Below are 20661 nucleotides of genomic sequence, written 5' to 3'. Positions count from 1 at the left end.
TGTATAGAGAGTCAATGGCAAGAAAAATAGCATAGAGAGGCCCTAGTATTCAGTAAATGGGCACTGGAAGGAAAACAAAACAAAAAAAACAAAGAAACACTTACACTAGAAAACAGGCCAGTCCCAACAAAAGCTTAGATAAGGTTTGTTTCAGATCTAAAGTACTTGTCAATTGCCAGGGTTTTGTTGTGACACTAGAGAATGCCATGGTAGGAGAGGTGCTGCTGGGAGGCAGAATCATTGGAGACTCCGTATACCCCACCACTAAGTCTCAATGCCCACCCACCCCTTTCTTCAGGCCAGGATACAGCAGGAAAGATGTAGGTAATGTCTAGGTGCATGGTGGACCTGGTGCTAAGCCAGGAAAGACATCAGGAGAGAAGAGCAAGAGTGCAAGTTCATCTGCATGCTGGTGAGGGATACTTCACTGAAAGGTCAATCAGAAATCTCATTTCACAGTAGGGGAAAATTAAGATTTACTTTGCTCCTAAATCAGCTCAAGAGCCTCATTCCTGCTGATGCCCACTTCAGTTATAGGCCAGAAAATGATTGAGTCTATTGGTAGAGGATCAGAACTCCCCCTCTTTTCTTCTACTGCTCTGGAAGGGATGGTGAACCCCTCACCACAGTGAACTCCTCCAGCAACAGCACAGTTCAGCTATACAACAAACAGCCCTCCTCTTGGAAGGGTGCAGAGGATAAGGCTCTTCTGGGCTTGGAAGATTACTTTTGCATTTTCCACAGCATTACTAGATTCCTATGCAGCAGTGCACCTGAGGCATGCAGATATCCTGCATAACTACACTTGGGACAGCTCTGCTGGTATTATCCAGCTACAACATGGAGTAGAGACCCTGTACAGAGAAGTTTGTGTCTTGTGAGCATGGAAAGCTCCAGTTACAGCTGTTAACACTTTAGCAAATAGCCAGGTGAGAAGATGTACCTTTGTGAACAGCCTCCACCACTGCCAGTTACGCAGCTTCAAGTAGGCAGCACAATTCCTCTGAAGCACCTTCATTGCAGTTAGCTGCTGTTGACGTTTGGCAAAGGCCCTGAAAAATAAGAGCTGTCAGACAACCAACGAAGCCACAGGTTCCACACAGACATCTACATCAAGTCAATCCTCAGCCATCTCCAACTGTCGTCATTTCCAGATTGTCCTTTCTAAACATTCCATGAGCTTTTCTTTACTTCAGACCTTGACTACACTACTCAGTATACATGGGCTGTCTTCCTTCTTTCCTTTTCCTCACCAGTGAGGAAGTGCCTTCTCTCCAACTTCTACCCCATGAGGAACAATCCTCTCAGCCTCAGTGACTCACTACTCACCATCAAGAGATCTTTGTTCCTTTGCTCATGTCTCCCTTCACTACTGGTTCGATGTCTGTTTGCTCACCATACCATTTATATGTTTACGGAAATGTGCTGTGGTTTTTACTGTTCTTGCCTCAGTCCCAACTCTAGAGTTTTGAGAGGCAGACGTACACAAAAAACATTTTTATTGCACTACGCTGTCACTATGTTGATGGCAGAAACCCTTTTCAAATTCTCACATCTGCCATCTGTGGTTGTGATTGCTCTGACAAAAGGTTTCCCCATTGCTTGAAGTACCTATAGACAAGAGTATACTTTACAGCCAATAAAAACCAAGGAAGATGTAGAATACTAGCTCAAACACTTCCTTGCAGAAGTCTTTACCAGGATTTAGTCAATGTATTGCAATTTCACTCTGGTGTCAAGTTTTCTTAAGTTGTACTTGAGTTTTGTAAATGCCTTAAACATCAACTGTTGCATTCTGTGACTGAATCCTCAGACAAGAATTAGTCCTTTCTGAAGGGAATCATTTTTAGTTGGCTTCGTAGAATATAAGCTTGACTCAACAAGGATGAGTATGCATTTGACACACACGTACATCATGGAGTATGGTCCTTACTTTCTGGCTAGGTATCCTCTGCAGCATGCTTGGAACTCAATAATGACATCTGTGATCTTCAGGTCTCTTTCCTCCTCAAGGTGAGCAAGGACTCCAGCTCTGAAAAAAACTTTACTCTGTCCAATTCGATACAGGTTTGGATCCAGCTCCAATGCTTTGATCTAAAAAGGATAAAGAGGGAGGATGCACCCATTAGAAATAGGAAAACATCCCTGCACTGGGACTGCTCCGAGTGATTTGTCACAAGAAACAACTGTTTGCCATGCTAGAAGAACTGCACCAAAATCATATGGTCGGTTGACACAGCTGGCTCTAGAACAGTGGTTTACAACCTGCTCCACAGACTATTTCCAAAGGGGCCTACACACTTCCATTTGAAATTTTCTGGGCGTCCGCAAATGAAAAAAGGTTGAAAACCACTGCTCTAGAGGGATTCTTAGAGTTCAGTCAAGCATAGGATGGGATGGAGGGGCAGAGGGGAAGCATGCAGTCAGGTTTAGTACATCATACTAGAGCATTCAAGTCCACAAAAGTGCTTTAGGGGATACATATGTCCAGGTCTGATCACTTGTGCACAAAAGACATCTTACTAGTCAGTTTAAGAAGCTACAATGATAATATTGTGCTCCCACTCTCTGCTAGAGGTTGTAGCCAGTTTTGGGTTTAACTCAATATATTTAAATATATACTGTGCCTAACCTTCCTCTTCCCTTCCTAAACAGCAGACTTGCTGATCCCTCCCATAAATGATACAACTCTTCCAGCTTCTTTTTCCTTGTCAGAAGAAGTGTTTCACCCAGTTCCCTCTTCCCCTAGGACCTGCCTAGCATTAAGCATTTAACAGCTGGGGAAAAAATCAGCTACATTCTGCATGTGATGGAGTGGATGTGGCATCCACTAAGTTCAGTTTCAGCTGGAATGCTAAATAGCCACTTTGCGACAGGCATTCCTGCACTGGCCACTTGCACCCTCCACTAAAAGCAGCTATCACCATAGGCGCTGACTCCACGGGTGGTCCAGGGCTGGAGCACCCACGGAGAAAAATTGGAAGATGCTCTGCACCCACCAGCAGCTCCCCACCCCGCCCCCCAGTTCACGTCTGCCTCCTGCCCGGAGCATGCCGCTTCTCCCCACAGCTGCCAGCGCTCCCCACCAGGCGGCAAACCTGAGAGGAAGGGGAGCACGGAGTTGGGGTGGGGCCTTTCGAAAAGGGGTTGGAATGGGGGCAGGACAGGGGTGGAGTCAGGGCGGGGATGAGGGGAGCACCCACCGGCACTATGAGAAGTTGTTGTCTGTGGCTATCACTACAAGTCATTCAAAGAAATTTGTCTTGAAGTACATGTTCAAATATGCATCAAGAACAAAATTTTACTGCCAGTGAACAATCCACGCCAAAAAGAGTATATAGAGGCCGAGGGATCCCGGAGGGAGGACCGGCCCCAGAAGGATAGGGAGCTGGGGAGGAGGCAACCGGAGCCGTTCTCCAGAGTGGCCTGAGGGAAGAATGGCGAGCCTCAAGGGACACCCAATCAACCGGCCCAGCTTACCTGCTGGCAATGCAGCAAACCGGGGCACACAAAATGGGACTGCCTGGAGATGGAGCGTGGGTGGGCTGAGTTTTGTGGGTGGACGCAGGTAGTGGGTCAGACAGGGGGGTCCTGGAGCAGTTACTGTATCCAGCAGTGGTGGGCAGGGACTGGGGCTCACTACCAGGAATGAAGCAAGGTGGTACCCCCAAAGGGGGGCATGCTGCCTGAGCCAGGAGGCTATTGGAATTGGGGACAGACCTAGATCCATCCAACTCCTAGACAACTGAGCCCAAAGCGGGCAGGTCCACGGGAGGCCTGCCTGGGAGAGCTCACTGGCTCAGGCCCCGCAGGAGAAGGGCCAGGCCCCGCCGAGGGCCCTAGGGAGACGGCATCCGCAGACAAAGCCCCGAACCCACACACAGGTGTGGGGGAAAATGAGGCAGGGAAGATCCTGCTGGATGAGAGGCTAACTCCCGACCCTGTCCCTCAGGAATAGGATGAGCAAGGGTTGGGACCCTACCCGCCATGTGATTGCTGTGAGGATCTGCAGTGTACCTTCAGTGGGTGGGGGAAATGGGGTGAACACTGGTGGAGGGGACTGGGTCTCAACTGGTTCCAGAGGAAGACCTTCCCGCGGAGAGGCCCACCCGAAGTAAAAATAAAAGGCGAAAGGGCCAAAAGCAGCTGGACCTTATGCCTCTTACAGGGAGAGGGGCATAACAGGGTGCTGGCTAAAAGAAATAAGCCAGGACCCTGTTAGCCCTCTTCCAGAGGAAGAAGGGTACTAGTTGGGCTGGCTGAGGAGCCATGCCCTAATTACCAGAGGGGATCCACCTGCAGGCCTGGGAAGCCAGCCTGCCCTATAAAGCTGGCTAAGAGACAGGAAAGGAGGGAGACAGGAGAGGGAGGAACATGGGCTCTAGATCCCTGTTGGCTGGGAAGCTATAGTCTCCAAGAGTGTTGGTCTCTGTAAATACTTGTGAACAGTAATAAAAGGACACAGGTGCTGCACCTCGGTTGGTCTCTAGGTATTTTTGGGGCCTAGGCTGGCGAGGGCCAGGTTACACGGAGCACTGCCAGCAGATTGAGAAAAGTGATTAGTCCCCTGTATTCAGCACTGTTGAGGACACACCTGGAGTATTGCATCCAGTTTTGGTCCTCCCACTAGAGAAAGGATGGGGAGAAATTGGAGACAGTCCAGCGGAGGGCAATGAAAACGATCAGGGGGCTGGGGCACATGATTTATGAGGAGAGTCTGAGGGAACAGGGCTTATTTAGTCTGCAGAAGAGAAAAGTGAGGGGGGATTTGATAGCAGCCTTCAACTACCCAAAGGGGGGTTCCAAAGGGGATGGAGCTCGGCTGTTCAGTGGTGGCAGATGACAGAACGAGGATCAGTGGAGGAGGTCTAGGTTGGATATTAGGAAACACTTTCATAGGACAGTGGTGAAGCACTGGAATGGGTTCCCTCAGGAGGTGGTGGAATCTCCATCCTTAAAGGTTTATAAGGCTCAGCTGGCTGGGATGTTTTAGCTGGGGACTGGTCCTGCTTTGACCAGGGGGTTGGACTAGATGACCTCCTGAGACCCTTCCAACCCTCATTTATGAGTCTGAGTCTATGATTCACTCAGACCAGAACCACTACCATCTTACAAAGTGCCATGTGTCTGAGTCTCGGCTCACCAGCATGAAAAATCCCAATATGTCATTTGGCTAGCAGAAGGTTCAGCAGCATCAATCATAGGGGCTTTTACTTTCTATAGTCTTCTGCTGCTCTCCCCCATAACAGACCAGATGTTCCAGTTGGAGAATTTAGGCCTGTGAGCACATGGGATGTATTCTGTAATACTGCTAGAGAAAGGAAGGTCGGTCGGTCTGATTTAGACTTTCCCTCACTCTCCTCCTCAGCCCCAACGCACACAATTAAGATTTAGGACAGAGGTGGACAAACTATGGCCCACAGGCCACATTCGGCCTGTGGGACCATCTTGCCCAGCCCCCGAGCTCCTGGCCTCAGAGGCTAGCCCCTAGCCCCTCCCCCGCAGCCTCAGCTTGTTCGCTCTACCACAGGCGCAGTGCTCTGAGCAGCAGGGCAGCGAGCTCCTGGGGCAGCGCAGCTGCAGAGCCTGGGCTGACATGGTGTTCTGTGCTGCGTGGTGGTGGTGTGGGCATGGCTCAGCTCCAGCACTGCCAGCCACTGGTGCTCCAGGTAGTGTGGTCAGGGGGAAATTGGGGCTGGAATGTGGATAGGGGGTTGAATGGGGGCAGGGATTCTGGGGGGGCTGTCAGGAATGAGAGGAGGGGTTGGATGGGGCAGCGGGGGTCTGGGGTCGGTCAGAGGACAGGGAGTGGGGGTGTATGGATAGGCAGGGGTCCCAGAGGGGCTGTCAGAGAAGAGGGGGGTTGGATAGGGCAAGAGAACAGGTAAGAGGTTGGTGGTTAGGCCATGACCCTCTCCCCTAAAATCGGTCCTCCATACAGTTTACGAAACCCAATGCGGCACTCCAACCAAAAAAAAAAAAAAAGGTTTGTCCACCCCTGCTTTAGGATGTGGCTTACCATCAGCACACAGGCCTGCTTTCCATCCATGAATCCTTTAGGAATTGAATTTGGAGTCAGGATCTCGTATCTGCAGGGACAATATGTGTTAGACCAGTTTGACAGATGATATAGAAGTTGCACTAGACACTCTGATGAAGAAGTCTGGAAGAAAATAATGGCTGTAACATATTCCTATGGAACTATGAATTTGTATAGTTTGTAACTCTAGTGGATTACAGAATATAGTGTTTATGCCCTTTGGTAGTAGATGATAAAGCCACAGTCTTGGCTGAGGTCTTCTACCCATCGTGCCAACTACAGGTTTACCGCACAAGTCACAGCTGTTGTGAGAGAAGCAAAGCAGCCCAGATCCAACAGATTACTACAACCTCTAGAGAAACCTCGCTCCCATAACAACAACAAGTGGCAAACTCCTACATCACTGCCTTTGATATTTAAGTCCCCTGCCATTTGAAGCAGAGGCAATCAAATTATGATTAAAACAAAGTGACTTACGTACTGAATATACATTTAAACTGGTATGATTGAGAGGCTGCTTTTATGCTCAGATCAGAACTTTACCTTTGTCTGAACTCCTGGAAGACGACTCTATTGGGGAAGCCCTGTCGGCAGATACGGATTCCCTCCAGCACTCCATTACAGCGGAGCTGATCCAGGACTAAATGGGGGTCCAGTTTGCCAGCCTAATGAGGGAAGGCATTTAGCAATGTTATAAAACTTCATAAGAGCTGTAAAGAGGGACTCCTACTCTGCTCACTAAATTCAAAGTGCCCACTCCAGGGGAAGCCATAAGGAAGGCCTTATAGAGGCAAACAGAGATCCACCTCCAAAGTTAAGGGAGTTACAGGATTCATTCTTAGTGCCCTAAAAACGGCCTGGCTGGTATTTAATGTTACAAATCCATCTAGAAAGAAGAAGATCATACATCTGTGAGCTTCAGGCAGGTATTACAAGTGGACTATAATTAAAATGACAGATATAAGAGTAAGAGAGGTAGGTACTACTTCTGCTGTGCAACAAATGCAGTCATCAGGGAAGGAAACTCTTCATACCCCTCTACAAAGCCTTGCAAGTGATTGAAGGCCATAGTTGTGTCCTTCACAACAAGCAGGTTTACCAGTCATCCCCTCACTCCCAGTATTTTGCTAGCCCAGCCAGAGAACGTTCACCTTCTTCTCATGGTTGGGGATGATGCAGCGGACAAAGTTGGGGTTGGTGTTCCTCAGGGTAGCCATCAGTTTGGATAGCTGTTCTTTGTAGAGCTGTCCCACTGTTCGGAACATACCCTTCCTGGTTTTAAAGGCTCCTGGCAATGCTGTATCTGACATACCAGCCACCTGATCCAGCCCCACTATACGATCAACTAAAGAAAAAACACAGGGAGAGAGTTAGAACTTCCACAATAGTCTAGTAGGTGAGCATCTGCAAAGAATATTTGGGCAGAGCAGGATAAGAGAGGAGCTGCAGGATCCTTTTTGCTTCTTCTCTACACAGATGTAGAAGTCTTGTCCAGCATTTGTGCAGGAATGGGGCAGGAAGGAAAGAAAGCAAGCAGCCGCTCACTACTGAGTCTGAGTGATGAATTGTTGTGTGAGATGGACCCAACTAACAGTTTAAAATAGAGCAGTTGTATTCTGAAGAGTAAACAAAAAGTGGCATAATGGATTTTGTGTTTACTACCTCAAATTCCATACCAGGCTTGGTTAGCTTCCAAGTAACAAGATGGCACTTCTAACAGATTCAACCTGGTATCTTTCCTTCCTACACAACAACCAGCAACCCTGACACAAATGGTACAAGTTCAGCCAGTTACGTGCACAGTAATAACTCTGCTTGACCTTGTAAGGCTAGCAGTTAGAGAAGCCACATTCTTAACCAGTAAACTAAGCAAACATGGAATGGAAACGCCACAAACTTGGAACCCCATAATGCCATTATTTGAGTCATTTTTCAGAATACAAATACACTAACTTTGATATGAGTGCGCTACACTTCCAACAGCCTTGGTGGAAAAAGTTGTTAGAGATCCTACCATCTCCCTTTTGTACCACAAACACTGCTCCAAGGAATTGAAGAAGCCATTAGACACAGATTAACTGAGTTTTTCCATTTTTGAACTGGGCTATTTTATCAATAGGTACTGGCCAAATTTTGGGGGAAGAAGCCAGGAGAAGCTATAGCACTTATCTTCCCAACTTTCCTACCCAATTTCTAACAGCCTGCAAAACTAAGACACAAATTTCCTAAGCTCCTAATCACATTGGCTTGGTAGCATCATTGCTTCTCTGATCTTAGCTGTTACCTGGCATCTAAACTATCACCATGTCAATGGGGGGCGGGGGGGNGGGAGGATATATTTAACTTGAGCACAGCCTTGCTTTGGGGGTAAAAAACCTGTTAAGATGAGACAGCTCACAAAGAGGCAGGCTCTGCTATTCAGCTAAGGCAACATTACAATCTGCCATCCCTACAATAGCTGCTAAAAATAGGGTCAAGTCTTTCTAATTAGGGAGAAAAGAAGGCTATGTCTCTGGATGACATCACAGGGAAAGCCACAGACGAGTATTCCAGATTCTGGTTAGAACAATTCTCTTAAAATCTTGATCCCTATAGTCTACATGAAAACAGCAAAAATGACAATCATTTAAGACTGAAGCTTCAACTAGGAACAGTACATGGGGACTGCTCAACTGCATTTTTGAATGAATTCCGCAAGCCTGACGCAGTACAGCATTCACTAGGCAGGCCATTTTCCATGCAGAACAAGTCACATGAGACTTAGAGACTAAGTCATTCTCAAATGGTTAGCAGCTGAAGTCAAATCATTCCACTGGAGTACTATTCAGCTGAAGTTCTGTTTTTAATAGGCACCATCTCAGAAACCATCCCTCAAAATCCTACACTGAAATGTAGGATCACTGGGTCTGTATTCAAACAGATGATGGAAAGGTTTGCTTTTTGACTATTCCTAGGTTTCCTTTCTAACTGTTCCTATGCAGGTCTTAGGAGTGGCATGGACAGCATATGGACGTTCCTGTATTTTCAAGTATCTCACTGCAAAGTATGAGCGTTGCTTTTGTTTTTTCAAGTCCAAGGGGAGTTACTAGCATGAAGCAAAGGGACTGAACAAAGAAGCAGGAGTGGCAAAGGGACAGAAGAATTAATGGAAGCATTTCTTGCATGGCTCTACAATGCATTACACATGACACGACAGCCGGTTTTCTCAGTCACCTGGTTCTAGATGAAGAATAGGAAAGTGTTGATAGAAATAGGCTCTCTGAACGTTCTGCATCTCTGCAACAGACAGAGACGTCAAAGAAAACCCAAGGGAAAAAAGCGATAGTAACAGTAAGAGTCAAAAGCAGAAAACACATCCAAAGAGGAAAGAGTAAAATATCTAATGACACTGCAGCAAGAACACACTAGTGACAGAATTAACTATATCGTTTCACCATCTGAGATGTCATGTTTGAATGCTGTAGCTACCAGCTACATACTGGACATACTGGTAGATTCGGATTTTAGCCTGGGATTCCTTGGTTAGAGAAGCAGCTGCAGTGCATGCACCAGGCTATAGGCCAATGAATGTCAACCCCTCATTTCAGCTAGAGGGGATATTTCTCTTGTGCACTATTGTTGCCTAAGCAAAGCAAGCGGATAGCAAGTTCTGGATTAGAGCCCTGCAGTGGGACTGGGATCCCTTGGGTCCCACAGAATCCACTGCCATAACAGTGGGCGCAGGTAAAACATACTTTGTTGTAGGCGGGATGGGATGGGCCAAAAATATATGCCCACCCCCACACAAGACAAAAACAGACAAGACTATGGTAAATACTAAATCTCTAGTCAGTGTGCTGAAATTCTGTGACAATGTAAAGCAAGTTTTTCTTTTTTTAACAAATGTTTTAATACTTAAATCTAAGAGGGATAGAAAGATTAACTCCTTTTATAATTGACAGCAAAAGTATTTTTACATGGTTTAAGCAAGATATTTTAGTGGTAAAAAACTCTGAATTGCATTTTTTATTTTTTATATATATATATATATATATAAACAAACCAACTTTTTTGTTTTGGTTTTTAGTAGCATGGGGGAAATCAGTCTCTCTTGCAGGATCTAAGGTTTTTGTGGGTAGGAGCAGGATAAGAATGCAAGAAACATTGCAGGAGGGGACGGCAGTATTGCAGGTCAGAATTAAAAGAGTCCCATTCAGGGGTCAATTCCAGATCATGCTGATCTCTGTTCTCATTCTAAAGGGGGGAAAAGCAGCACATCTTGTTAGAGAGTTTTATCAGATACCAAATGTTGTTAAGTGTCAATTCTTCTAGTAAAAACTGCCAACAGGAAAAAGTTTTAAACACATACCATCTTTCCACAGCTCAGACACAAACTTGTCTGAGGACTGGTGGAGAAGAGTAGCAATGTTGTCATTCAGAGGATCCATGTTCTTCATCAGCCATTCATCTGCTTTGTAATCCACCTAAGGAAAAAATTATGTTCATCACCAAGAAATTGACTGAGGGTTTCCAAAAGTGCAGGATCTAGTAGGACCCTGCACAAGTCTAAAAACCAACATTAAGAATGTAGTAAGACACTGTTTGTGGGTCTGACCCTCTATTCCCCACTCTGCCTGCTCTGAGGTATCTAGTGAGTACACCTGCAGAATGCAGTTGAACAGTTGCTATAGTATGTGCTGTTAAGAGCTAGGAGTGAGGCTGCAATACCAGTATGCACCACCTTGGGAGTGTCACTCAACAGCAATGGAGTATCGCTCAATTTGTTGACTCTTGGTGAATAAATATTCGAGTTAGGTCATCCTAATCTCAGTTTGGAGTTTGAGTCCAGCAGTGTTTACATCTACTGTTTTGTAGGCAAGTCCTCCCCTAACCCACAAGGTGGATGCATTTGGTAGGATCACCTGGGTCAGGTACCTGAGTAATTATAGAAACTTCTTTCATTGGTATGTGAAGCATCAGAATTCTAACAGCAGCTAGATCCAGTTAGATTTGTGGAAGAATCCAGCAGCATGTTCTGGATTCACTTCACACAGCAGCCATGAGTCTTACCTTGCCAGCATAGTGTATAATGCAGAAGTCAGCTTTGTCTTTCAACTGTTTTGGCTTCTGGAATTTGGAGTGGTTGCCTTGTTCCTGCATCACCTTTTCCACAAAACTTTTGTCAGTCGCTTTTGGGAACCAGCATTCTTCATCCAGCAAAGCCAATATACCAGGGGGTCCCGCCTAAAACAAGGGATATACCAGAACATCTCAAAGACACAAATCAGCCCTACGCTAGTGCCAACATTTAAACACTTTGAAAGAAAAATACCCAACCACCAAAAGCAGCTGTATTAAAATCAGATTCCCAATAATACAGAAATGGCTAATCACAGAATATCGCCTGTAATTCCCCAGTTGGATTCTGGAGTGTTCCTTTCACTAGTAGGACCCCTATATGAGGCTAGGATTGTCTAGGGAGCCTTAGGTGACAGGATGCTTTTTAAGTGGAAAAAAGAAAAGCTACTTGGCCATTCTCCTTACAAGTGTAGACAGAGGACATTAAAATACAGAAGGTCATTGCAGGGGATTTTACAAAGCATATTAATTTAGAAATGGGTATTGGTACATCTGATCAGCAGGCTATTATTTGGAAGTAAGATGGAAAGGAGTGCCCATGTTCACGTCTAAGTAAAATCACTTGCTTAGATGAAGGACTGCAGGAACTGGATGGCCAGTCTCCGACCTGTTCAAGAGGCTCTATCCATGATAGCATAGAAGGCAAAAAGCATATAATGAAGCCTCTCCTTGCTGCTCAGAAAGGGTGTGCAAATTGTTTTTTTACCGGCTTCTCTATGAGCTCGATGCAGGGCTGTAGGTCCAGGCCAAAGTCAATGAAGTTCCATTCTATGCCCTCCCGCTGGTACTCCTCTTGTTCCAGAATGAACATGGTATGATTAAAGAGCTGCTGCAACTTCTCATTTGTGTAGTTAATACACAGCTGTTCAAATGAGTTCAGCTAATAGGGAGAAAAAGGGAAGAAGTTAGAGGGACACAACTTGAATGGTCACCTTTGTTAGAATATTTACTTACTATTTTTCTATTCCCACTTCTATAAGGGAAGAATTTGACAAAAATGTTCTGTGTACGGAGTACATCTGGTAGCACTATGCCAATCACTTTCAGTTGTACAAGAGCACCACATATATACTTCACAATATAGCAGAAGTGTTGAGAAACTTCAGCAATCTGTGACCAGGAAGGTTTCTCCTTTTCCCCACAACCTCAAAGTTGGGAGCTCCCTTAATAGGTCTAGGGAGCAATGGGAGCCTAGACCCTTCCCTCCTCTCCTGACCCTCCCCATCAAGTTTTTGCTCAAGAAGCAATGAAAACCCTGGAGGAAGCATGGGGTGACATGGGAGAGGGTATTCTTCACCTCCAGAGACTTCTGCAGGTCCTAGGAAGAAGTTCTGGAGTTGGGATATCTTACCTGCATGCTGCTGAACAGGCTGATAGACAGGAATGCACATAGGCCACAAAATGTCTGATGTTTGCATCTGACCCACTCTCCCTTGCTTCTAAGAATATTTTTAGCAGCACTTCATAGAATCCAAGGCCAGAAGCAACATAAAACCGCTATACTGGGTCAGACCATCTAACCCAGTATCCTGTCTGACAGTGGTCAATGCCTGGTGTTTCAGAGGGAATGGGTAGAACAGGGAATCATTAAGCAATCTATCCTCTGTCGCCTATTCACAGCATCTGGCAAACACAGGCTAGGGACACCATCCCTGCCCATCCTGGCTAACAGCCATCGATGGACCTATCCTCCGTGAACTTATCTAGTTTTCATGAACCCTGTTATAGTCTTGGCCTTCACAACATCCTCTGGTAAAGAGTTCCAGAGGTTGACTGCATGTTGTATGAAGAAATATTTCCTTTTGTTTTAACCCTCCTGCCTATTAATTTCATTTTATGGACTACTAGTTCTTGTGTTATGAGAAGTAAACATGTCCTTATTTACTTTCTCCACACCAGTCATGTATAGACTTCTACCAGATTCTCTCCCTCCCGCCAACCATCTTTTTTCCCCAAGGTGAAAAGTCTCAGTCTTATTAATCTTTCTTCACATGGAAGCTGTTCCATACCCCTAATTATTTTTGTTGCCCTTTTCTGTACTCTTCCCAATTCCAATATATCCTTTTTGAGATGGGGTGACCACATCTGCATGCAGTATGCAAGATGTGGGCATACCATGATTTTTATAGAGGCAATATATTCTCTTATTATCTATCCCTTTGCAAACGATTCCCAATGTTGTTAGTTTTGACTGCTGCTGCACACTAAGCAGATGTTTTCAGAGAACTATCCACAATGACTGCAAGATCTCTTTCTTGGGTGGTAATAGCTAATTTAGACCTCATCATTTTATATGTATAGTGGGGATGTTTTCCAATATGCATTACTTTACATTTATCAACATTGAATTTCATTTGCCGATGTGTTGCGCAGTCATCCCGCTTTGTAAGATCCCTTTGTAACTCTTCACAGTCTGCTTTGGACTTAACTATCTTGAGGAGTTTTGTATCATCCGCAAATTTTGCCACCTCATTGTTTACCCCTTTTTCCAGATCATTTATGTTGAACCCTGGTGGACATTATTATTTACCTCTCTCCATTTTGAAAACTGACCATTTATTCCTACCCTTTGTTTCCTACCTTTTATTCAGCTATTGATCCATGAGAGGATCCTTCCCTCTTATCCCATGAAAGCTTACTTTGAATAAGAGCCTTTGGTGAGGGACCTCATTAAAGGCTTTCTGAAAAACTAAGTACATTATATCCACTGAATCACCCTTGTCCACATGTTTGTTGATTCTCTCAAAGAATTCTACTCGATTGGTGAAGCATGATTTCCCTTTACAAAAACCTTGTTGACACTTCCCCAACAAATCTGGTTCATTTATGTGGCTGATAATTCTGCTTTTTACTATAGTTTCAACCAATATGCCTGGTACTGAAGATAATTACAGGCAGTAAGCTTATCAGGAGCACCTCTAGAGCCCTTTTTAAACATGTGTCTCATTAGCTATCCTCCAGTCATCTGGTACGGTGGTTATACACTACAGTTAGTTCTGCAATTTCACATTTGAGTTCCTTCAGAACTCTTGGGTGAATACCATCTCATAGTGGTGACTTATATTTACTACTTAATTTATCAATTTGTTCCAAAACCTTGTCTAATGACAATCTGGGACAGTTCCTCAGATCTGTCAACTAAAAAGAATGGCTCAGGTTTAGAAATCTCCCTAAGAATTCATTTAGTTCCTCCAAAATGGCCTCATCTTCCTTGAGTGCTCCTTTAGCACCTTGATTGTCCAGTGGCCCTACAGGTTGTTTAGCAGGCTTCCAGTGTACTTATATTTCTGCTGGTTTTTTTTATTTTTTGAATCTTTGGCTAGCTGTTCTTATAATTCATTTTTGACCTTCCTAATTATATTTTTACACATCACATGCCAGAGTTTACGCTCCTTTCTATTTTCTCAATAGGATTTAAGTTCCACTTTTTAAAGGATGCTTTTTTGCCTCTAACCTCCTCTTTTACTTTGTTGTTAAGCCATAGTGGAACTTTTTTGGTCCTTTTAACTATGTTTTTTAATTTGGGGTATACATTTAAATTGAGCCTCTATTTTGGTGTCTTGAAAAAGTTTCCATGCAGCTTGCAGGGATTTCACTTTTGGCACTGTATCTTTTAATTTCTGTTGGACTAACTTCCTCATTTGTGTGTCATTCCCTTTCTGAAATTAAATGCTACCACGGTGAGCTGCTTTAGTGTTCCCTCCTCCACCGAGATGTTACATTTTATTATGTTATGGTCACTATTGCCAAGCAATTCAGCTATATTCACCTCTTGGACCAGATCCTGTGCTCTACTTAGGACTAAATCAAGAACTGCATCTCTTCTTATGGGTTCCAGCATTAGCTGCTCCAAGAAGCAGTTATTTAAGGTCTCAAGAAATGATCTCTGTATCCCATCCTGAGGTGCTATATACGCAGTCAACATGGGGATAGTTGAAATCCCTCATCATTATTGAGTTTATTTTTGCAGCCTGTCTAATCTCCCTGAGCATTTCAGTCACTATCACTATCCTGGTCAGGTGGTTGACAGTATATCCCTCTTGCTATATTCTTATTAGTCAAGCATGGAATTACTATCCATAGAGATTCCATGGCACAGTTTGGTTCATTTAAGATTTTTACTTCATTTGATTCTACACTTTCACATATAATGCCACTCCCCCACCAGCACAACTTGTTCTGTCCTTCCGATATATTTTGTATCCTGGTATTACTGTGTCTCATCATTGTAATTATCCAGTCTGACCTCCTGTATAACAGACCACAGAACTTCCCAAAAACTCCTAAAGCATCTCTTTTGGAAAAACTTCAGAGCCTCCTTTAGTGTTCTGAAACATTTTTGGTCAATTTCAAAACATTCAAGTTGACAGTGGCCCTTAAATTCCACATTGCAAGAAACACACCAAAAGTCATTAAACTTCAGCCTAAAGCTAACAAACATTTGGACTCTGATCTATGGGAGGAAATCAAGAGATACAGAACCATACAGATGGTTACTGCGGTATCTACAATGCACACTCCAGAAAGGAGGAGACCCTCAGAACAGATACAACTTTTAGATAATGTTAGGACATTTAAATATTTGCAACAAACTTGAAATATTAAAGAATGTAACCTTTTGAAATAACACCTAGAAACTGCCTAATTAGTGGGACAGTGAGGTTCCCTACTAAGAAAGTCCAGTTCAACTTTAAAAAGGGGCTAATCTGTCTCTCCCCAGACCTCAGTGATATTTTGCCAGGGAGCAAGGGCACAGGAACATGTTCCATTGTATGCAGGAATAGAATACCTCCTTACTTCAAAAATCTCAAAGCCAGCAATGTCAAGGATTCCAATGAAGGATGCCCCCTGCCTTTTGGTCTTATCCAGGGCCTTGTTGATGCGCATCACCAGCCAACGGAACATACGTTCGTAAGTGGCTTTGGCCAGTGCCTCGATGGCAAAGTCAGCCTGAGGAGAAAGGAAACAAGAGTTATATTGTAATCTAAAACCGAATAGCTCAGTAATCTGGCACACTGGAGACTCAGGTTGGAGTCAGTGACCTGACTGCCTTGGTGAATGAGTTGGTCATTTTGCAGACTCTTTCAGATGAAAAGGAGGGACTAAATAATGAATGGAGGACTTGTCATACTGGATCAGAGGCAAAGAAGTCCCAATTCCAGCATCTTGCCTCTGGCAGGAGCCATACCGGTACTCCAAAGAGGAAATTCTGTCTAGTCCTCATAAAAAGGTCAATGGCTGTACCATAGTGACTTTCCAGGGTTCCATAAGAGAACCATAGGTATTTGTGGAGTCTGGGGCTTGTTTTCTCAGTGCCTCACTTCCTGGAACGTCAAGTTCCCGCATCGAAGGCAGAGAGTTATATATTGAAATGGGAGGGCAGATTCTGTAAATCATCCTTGACTGATTGGTATCCTTTCTTCCCATCACCCCACTTCTAAAGAGGACATTTTTATATCATACAGAGACCACACTGAAGTGTTCGTCACAGGACAAGTTGAGAAAAGACAGTTACCTTTTCTGTAACTGGTGTTCAAGATGTGTTGCTCATGTCTATTCCACAATAGATGTGCATGCTCGCCACATGCACTGGTGCTGGAAGTTTTTCCCCTAGCAGCGCCCGTAGGGGGGAGCGCCCCAGCAACCCTGGGAGTGGCGCCTCCATGGTGCAGTATAAGGGGAGCTGCGCATTCACCCCATCCTCAGTTCCTTCTTGCCAGACAACTCCAACAGAGGGGAAGGACGGCAGGATGTCTATTCCACATGTGCAACATCTCAAACACCAGTTACGGAAAAACTGTCTTTTCTTCAAGTGATTGCTCATGTGTACTCCACAATAGGTGATTCCAAGCTATATCTGTTGGAGGTGGGTAGGAGTTCACAAGTTCTCGGGACAGAGTACAGTCCTGCCGAACCCGGCGTCATCCCTAGTTTGGGAGACGATCACAGTGTGAGGTGAACGTGTGAACCGAAGACCATGTGGTGGCCCTGCAAGTGTCCTGGACAGGGACGTGGGCCAAGAAGATAGCCAATGAGGCCTGCGCCCGAGTCAAGTGCATCTTCACAATTGGTGGTGGGGGAATATCCGCCAGAGCAGAACAGCTATGGATGCAAAGTGATCCAGTTGGAGAGGCACTGAGTGGAGATCAACCGACCCCTCGTGCTCAGCCAAGGCAACGAACAGTTGGGAGGACTTCCTGAATGGCTTAGGCCGCTCGAGGTAGAACACTGAAGTCCGTCACATGTCGAGCTTGGATGTGGCATTCCTCACTGGCCGCGTGCGGTTTGGGGCAGAGGACCATCAGAAAAAGGTCTTGACCCATGTGATAGGTGGAGACGACCTTCAGGAGGAACGCAGGATGCAGTTGGAGCTGGACCGTGTCCTTATGAAACACTGTGCATGGGGGCTTGGAGGTCAGGGCCCTGAGCACAGAGACCCTCCTGGGCAACGTGATTGTGACCAGGAAGGCTACCTTCCACGAGAGACAGGACCAAAAGCACGTAGCTAGTGGCTCAAATGAGGGCCCCCGTGAAATGGGTAAACACCAGGTTCAGGTCCCACTGCGGACCCAGGGATCTAAAATATGGGAAAAGTCGGTCCAAACCCTTAAGGAACCGGCCAGTCATAGCATGGGAAAATAGCGTGTGCCCTTGCACTAGTGGACGGAAGGCCAATATGGCTGCCAGGTGCACCCTGGCTGACGAAGGCGCCAGGCCCTGGGCCTTCAGGTGGAGGAGGTAAACCAGAATAAGCTGGATCAGGGTGACTACAGGGAAACACATTGGTCTGCCGCCCACCTAGAAAAGTGGGACCAATTCGCCAAATAAGAGCAGCAAGTGGAGGGCTGTCTACTTTCGAGAGGACATGCTGAACCTGTTCCGAGCATGTCCTTTCCTCGCCACCTAGCCACTGAGTAGCCACGCTGTGAGGTGAAGAGCTGTTAGGTTAGGATGGAGGCAGCAGCCCTGGTCATGAGAGAGCAGGTCTTCGTGGAGCGGCAACAGCCAATGCGGAGCTACTGCAAGGGTCCCGTACCATTGCTGCCTGAGCCATGCCAGGGCAATGAGCAGGATGCGGACCTTGTTTGTCTCTCTTTTCCAGAACCATGCTGATTAGAGAGAATGGAGGAAACGTGTAGAGAAGCCAGCCTGACCAGAACAGGACAAAGGCATTGGAGATAGCGCCCCTCTCCAGGTTCTCCCTGGGATCCACCTGGGGAGTTCCCCACCTTTGGAAGAGCTGCTGGGCCACGTCTGCGTGGAGAGACCACTTGGCTACGAGGAAAAGTCCCTGCTCAAGTGATCTGTCCTCACGTTCCAGGCAACCAGCAGGTGGAAGGCCTTCAGGCAGATGTTGTGAGCTATACATCTTGCTTGGGGCAGACCATCACCGTAGAGAGGCGATCAGAGTCCGGCATGGTGAGGACATTGTCCATCCTGTCCATGGCCTGGGAGAACATCGAGGCCTACAAGAGCTGGAGGGGCCTCATCCTGAGTCTGGCGTGACGGACCACGTACGTGCACTCTGACATGTGACCCAAAGGCTGCAGGCAAGTCCTGGCTGTTGTCACCAGGAACCTTGTGACTGAGTCCATGAGACCATTCAGGGTCTGAAATGTATCTAGAGGGAGAGAGGCCCTGGCCAACGTTGCGTTCAGGTGCGTCCCAATAAACTGTAAGCACTGGACCAGGACTAACATGGACTTGGTGTTGTTTACCAACAGGCCCAAGGTGGTGCATGTGGAGAGGAGCACCACATGATTCCTCACCTGAGACGGTGAGGTGTCCTTGACAAGCTAATCGTCCAGGTAGGGAAATATCTGGACTCCCCCGGCGTCTGAGGTAGGCTGCTACTCCCAACATGCATTTTGTAAACACCCTGGGGCAGTGGAGTGGACAAATGGGAGGACTGCGAATTGGTAGTGATTCTGTCCCACCACGAAATGGAGGAAGCGCCCATGCCCCTCCAATATGTGGATGGGGAAGTACATGTCCTGGAGACTGAGAGCAGTGTACCAGTCTCCGGGATTCAGGGAGGGGATGATGGAGGCCAGGGACACCACATGGAACCTGAGTTTCACCATGTACTGGTTCAGACCTCAGAGGTCCAGGATGGAGCTGAGCCCCCGTTTGGCCTTCGGGGTAAGGAAATATCAGAACTCCTCAGGCACTGCCTCTATTGCTCCTAATCCCAGGAGCCGCTCCACCTCCTGCTCAAGCAGAGCTTTGTGCGAGAGGTCCCTCAAGAGGGACAGAGGTTGGGGTGGTTGGACTGGGAGGAAGTAAACTGGAGAGTGTAACCTTGGGAGATGGTTTTGATGACCTATCGGTCCAAATGGATCCCTGATGAGGGCTGGCGGTGTGCTCCCAAGCATCCCGTGAAAAGCGCCATTTCCCAGCCTCCTTGCTCTTGGGGAACCCAGGCTGGAGGGCAGGCCAAGACTGCCTCTGAGGGCGTCTCCTATAGTCCCACTGCTCCTTATGGGCAGCCTCATACTTCGGGAGGGCGGCCTGGGCAGAGTCTGCTGCAGCTTGAACTTAGGTTTTGCCGGAGCAGGGACATAGAGGCCCAGAGCCTGGAGGGTCGTGTGGGAGTCTCTCATGCCATGCAGTCTTGTATCCCATCAAATGGGAGATCCTGAATGGCCGCCTGTGCCTCACTGGACAGCAGGAGCCATGACGCCCTTCTTATGGGCTCAGTGGAGGCCATGGAGCACGCAGTCATATTTGCCACATCCAAAACCACTTGCAGGGTTGTCCTGACAGCCACTGTAGTCTCCACCAGTGCCTTGAACTCTTTCCTATCGCGTTCCTGGAGGGAGTCCTGGAACCTGACAAATTGAATTCCTACCTGCCCGGGGCACCTGGTGGTTTACCACTTGCAACTGAAAGCTCAAGGACAAATACATTTTTCTTCCGAAAGAGTCCAGCCTCTGTGAACCTTTATTTTTCAGGGTAGGGCCTGGCTGGCCCCGCCATTCCCTGTGGTTGACTGACTTGACCACCAGGCAGTTGGGCACCGGGTGGGTGTATAGGTACTCATGTCCCTTCACAGGTACAAAGTACTTATGTTCCGCTCTCTTATAGATGGAGGTCAATGAGGCCAGTGTTTGCCACAAGGCACTGAAATTTTTGTCACCCCTTCGTGGAGAGACAAAAAACTACCCTGCCCTGTGCCGAAGAGGACAGCACACTGAACAGGGAGTCCAAGGGTTCCTCCATCTTTCCTGCTTGGAGGTGGAGGTTTGACATCACCTTTTTTAAAAGCTCCTGGTGTCCCTAAAGTCCTCCTGCGAGACTGAAGGGGTGTGGCTGTTATCGCCTCATCTGTGGAGGGCAAGGAGACTGGTACGATACTCTGGGTATCCGCCTCCACTGGAGGGTCCACCACTTGGTTTGTCTCCAGGCACAGTACCAAGGATGTACATCCCACTCACCCCTTCCTTGGAGGTCTGGAGAGGGAGGCCAATGGTGCCTCGGAGGGTCCGGCTATCGAGCGAGCC

General features: G+C 46.5%; 1 protein-coding gene across 2 annotated transcripts in view; it reads right to left on the bottom strand.

Moving 5' to 3' along the window:
- Nucleotides 1-20661, bottom strand: part of MYH9 (myosin heavy chain 9) — a 99697-nt gene that overhangs the window by 17837 nt on the left and 61199 nt on the right. For both annotated transcript variants that reach the window (XM_032781744.2, XM_075068526.1), the window contains exons 12-20: nt 15956-16108; nt 11865-12038; nt 11090-11263; nt 10389-10503; nt 7192-7385; nt 6584-6705; nt 6020-6089; nt 1934-2094; nt 944-1052 (exon numbers count right to left, since the gene is read on the bottom strand). In XM_032781744.2, coding sequence (XP_032637635.2) covers nt 944-1052; nt 1934-2094; nt 6020-6089; nt 6584-6705; nt 7192-7385; nt 10389-10503; nt 11090-11263; nt 11865-12038; nt 15956-16108 — 1272 coding nt within the window. The remainder of the gene's footprint in view (nt 1-943; nt 1053-1933; nt 2095-6019; nt 6090-6583; nt 6706-7191; nt 7386-10388; nt 10504-11089; nt 11264-11864; nt 12039-15955; nt 16109-20661) is intronic.

The sequence above is a fragment of the Chelonoidis abingdonii genome, chromosome 1, assembly GCF_003597395.2.
Source record: "Chelonoidis abingdonii isolate Lonesome George chromosome 1, CheloAbing_2.0, whole genome shotgun sequence".
Taxonomy (NCBI): domain Eukaryota; kingdom Metazoa; phylum Chordata; order Testudines; family Testudinidae; genus Chelonoidis; species Chelonoidis abingdonii.
Note: the sequence above shows the minus strand (reverse complement) of the source record. Positions and strands in the feature narration are given on the sequence as shown.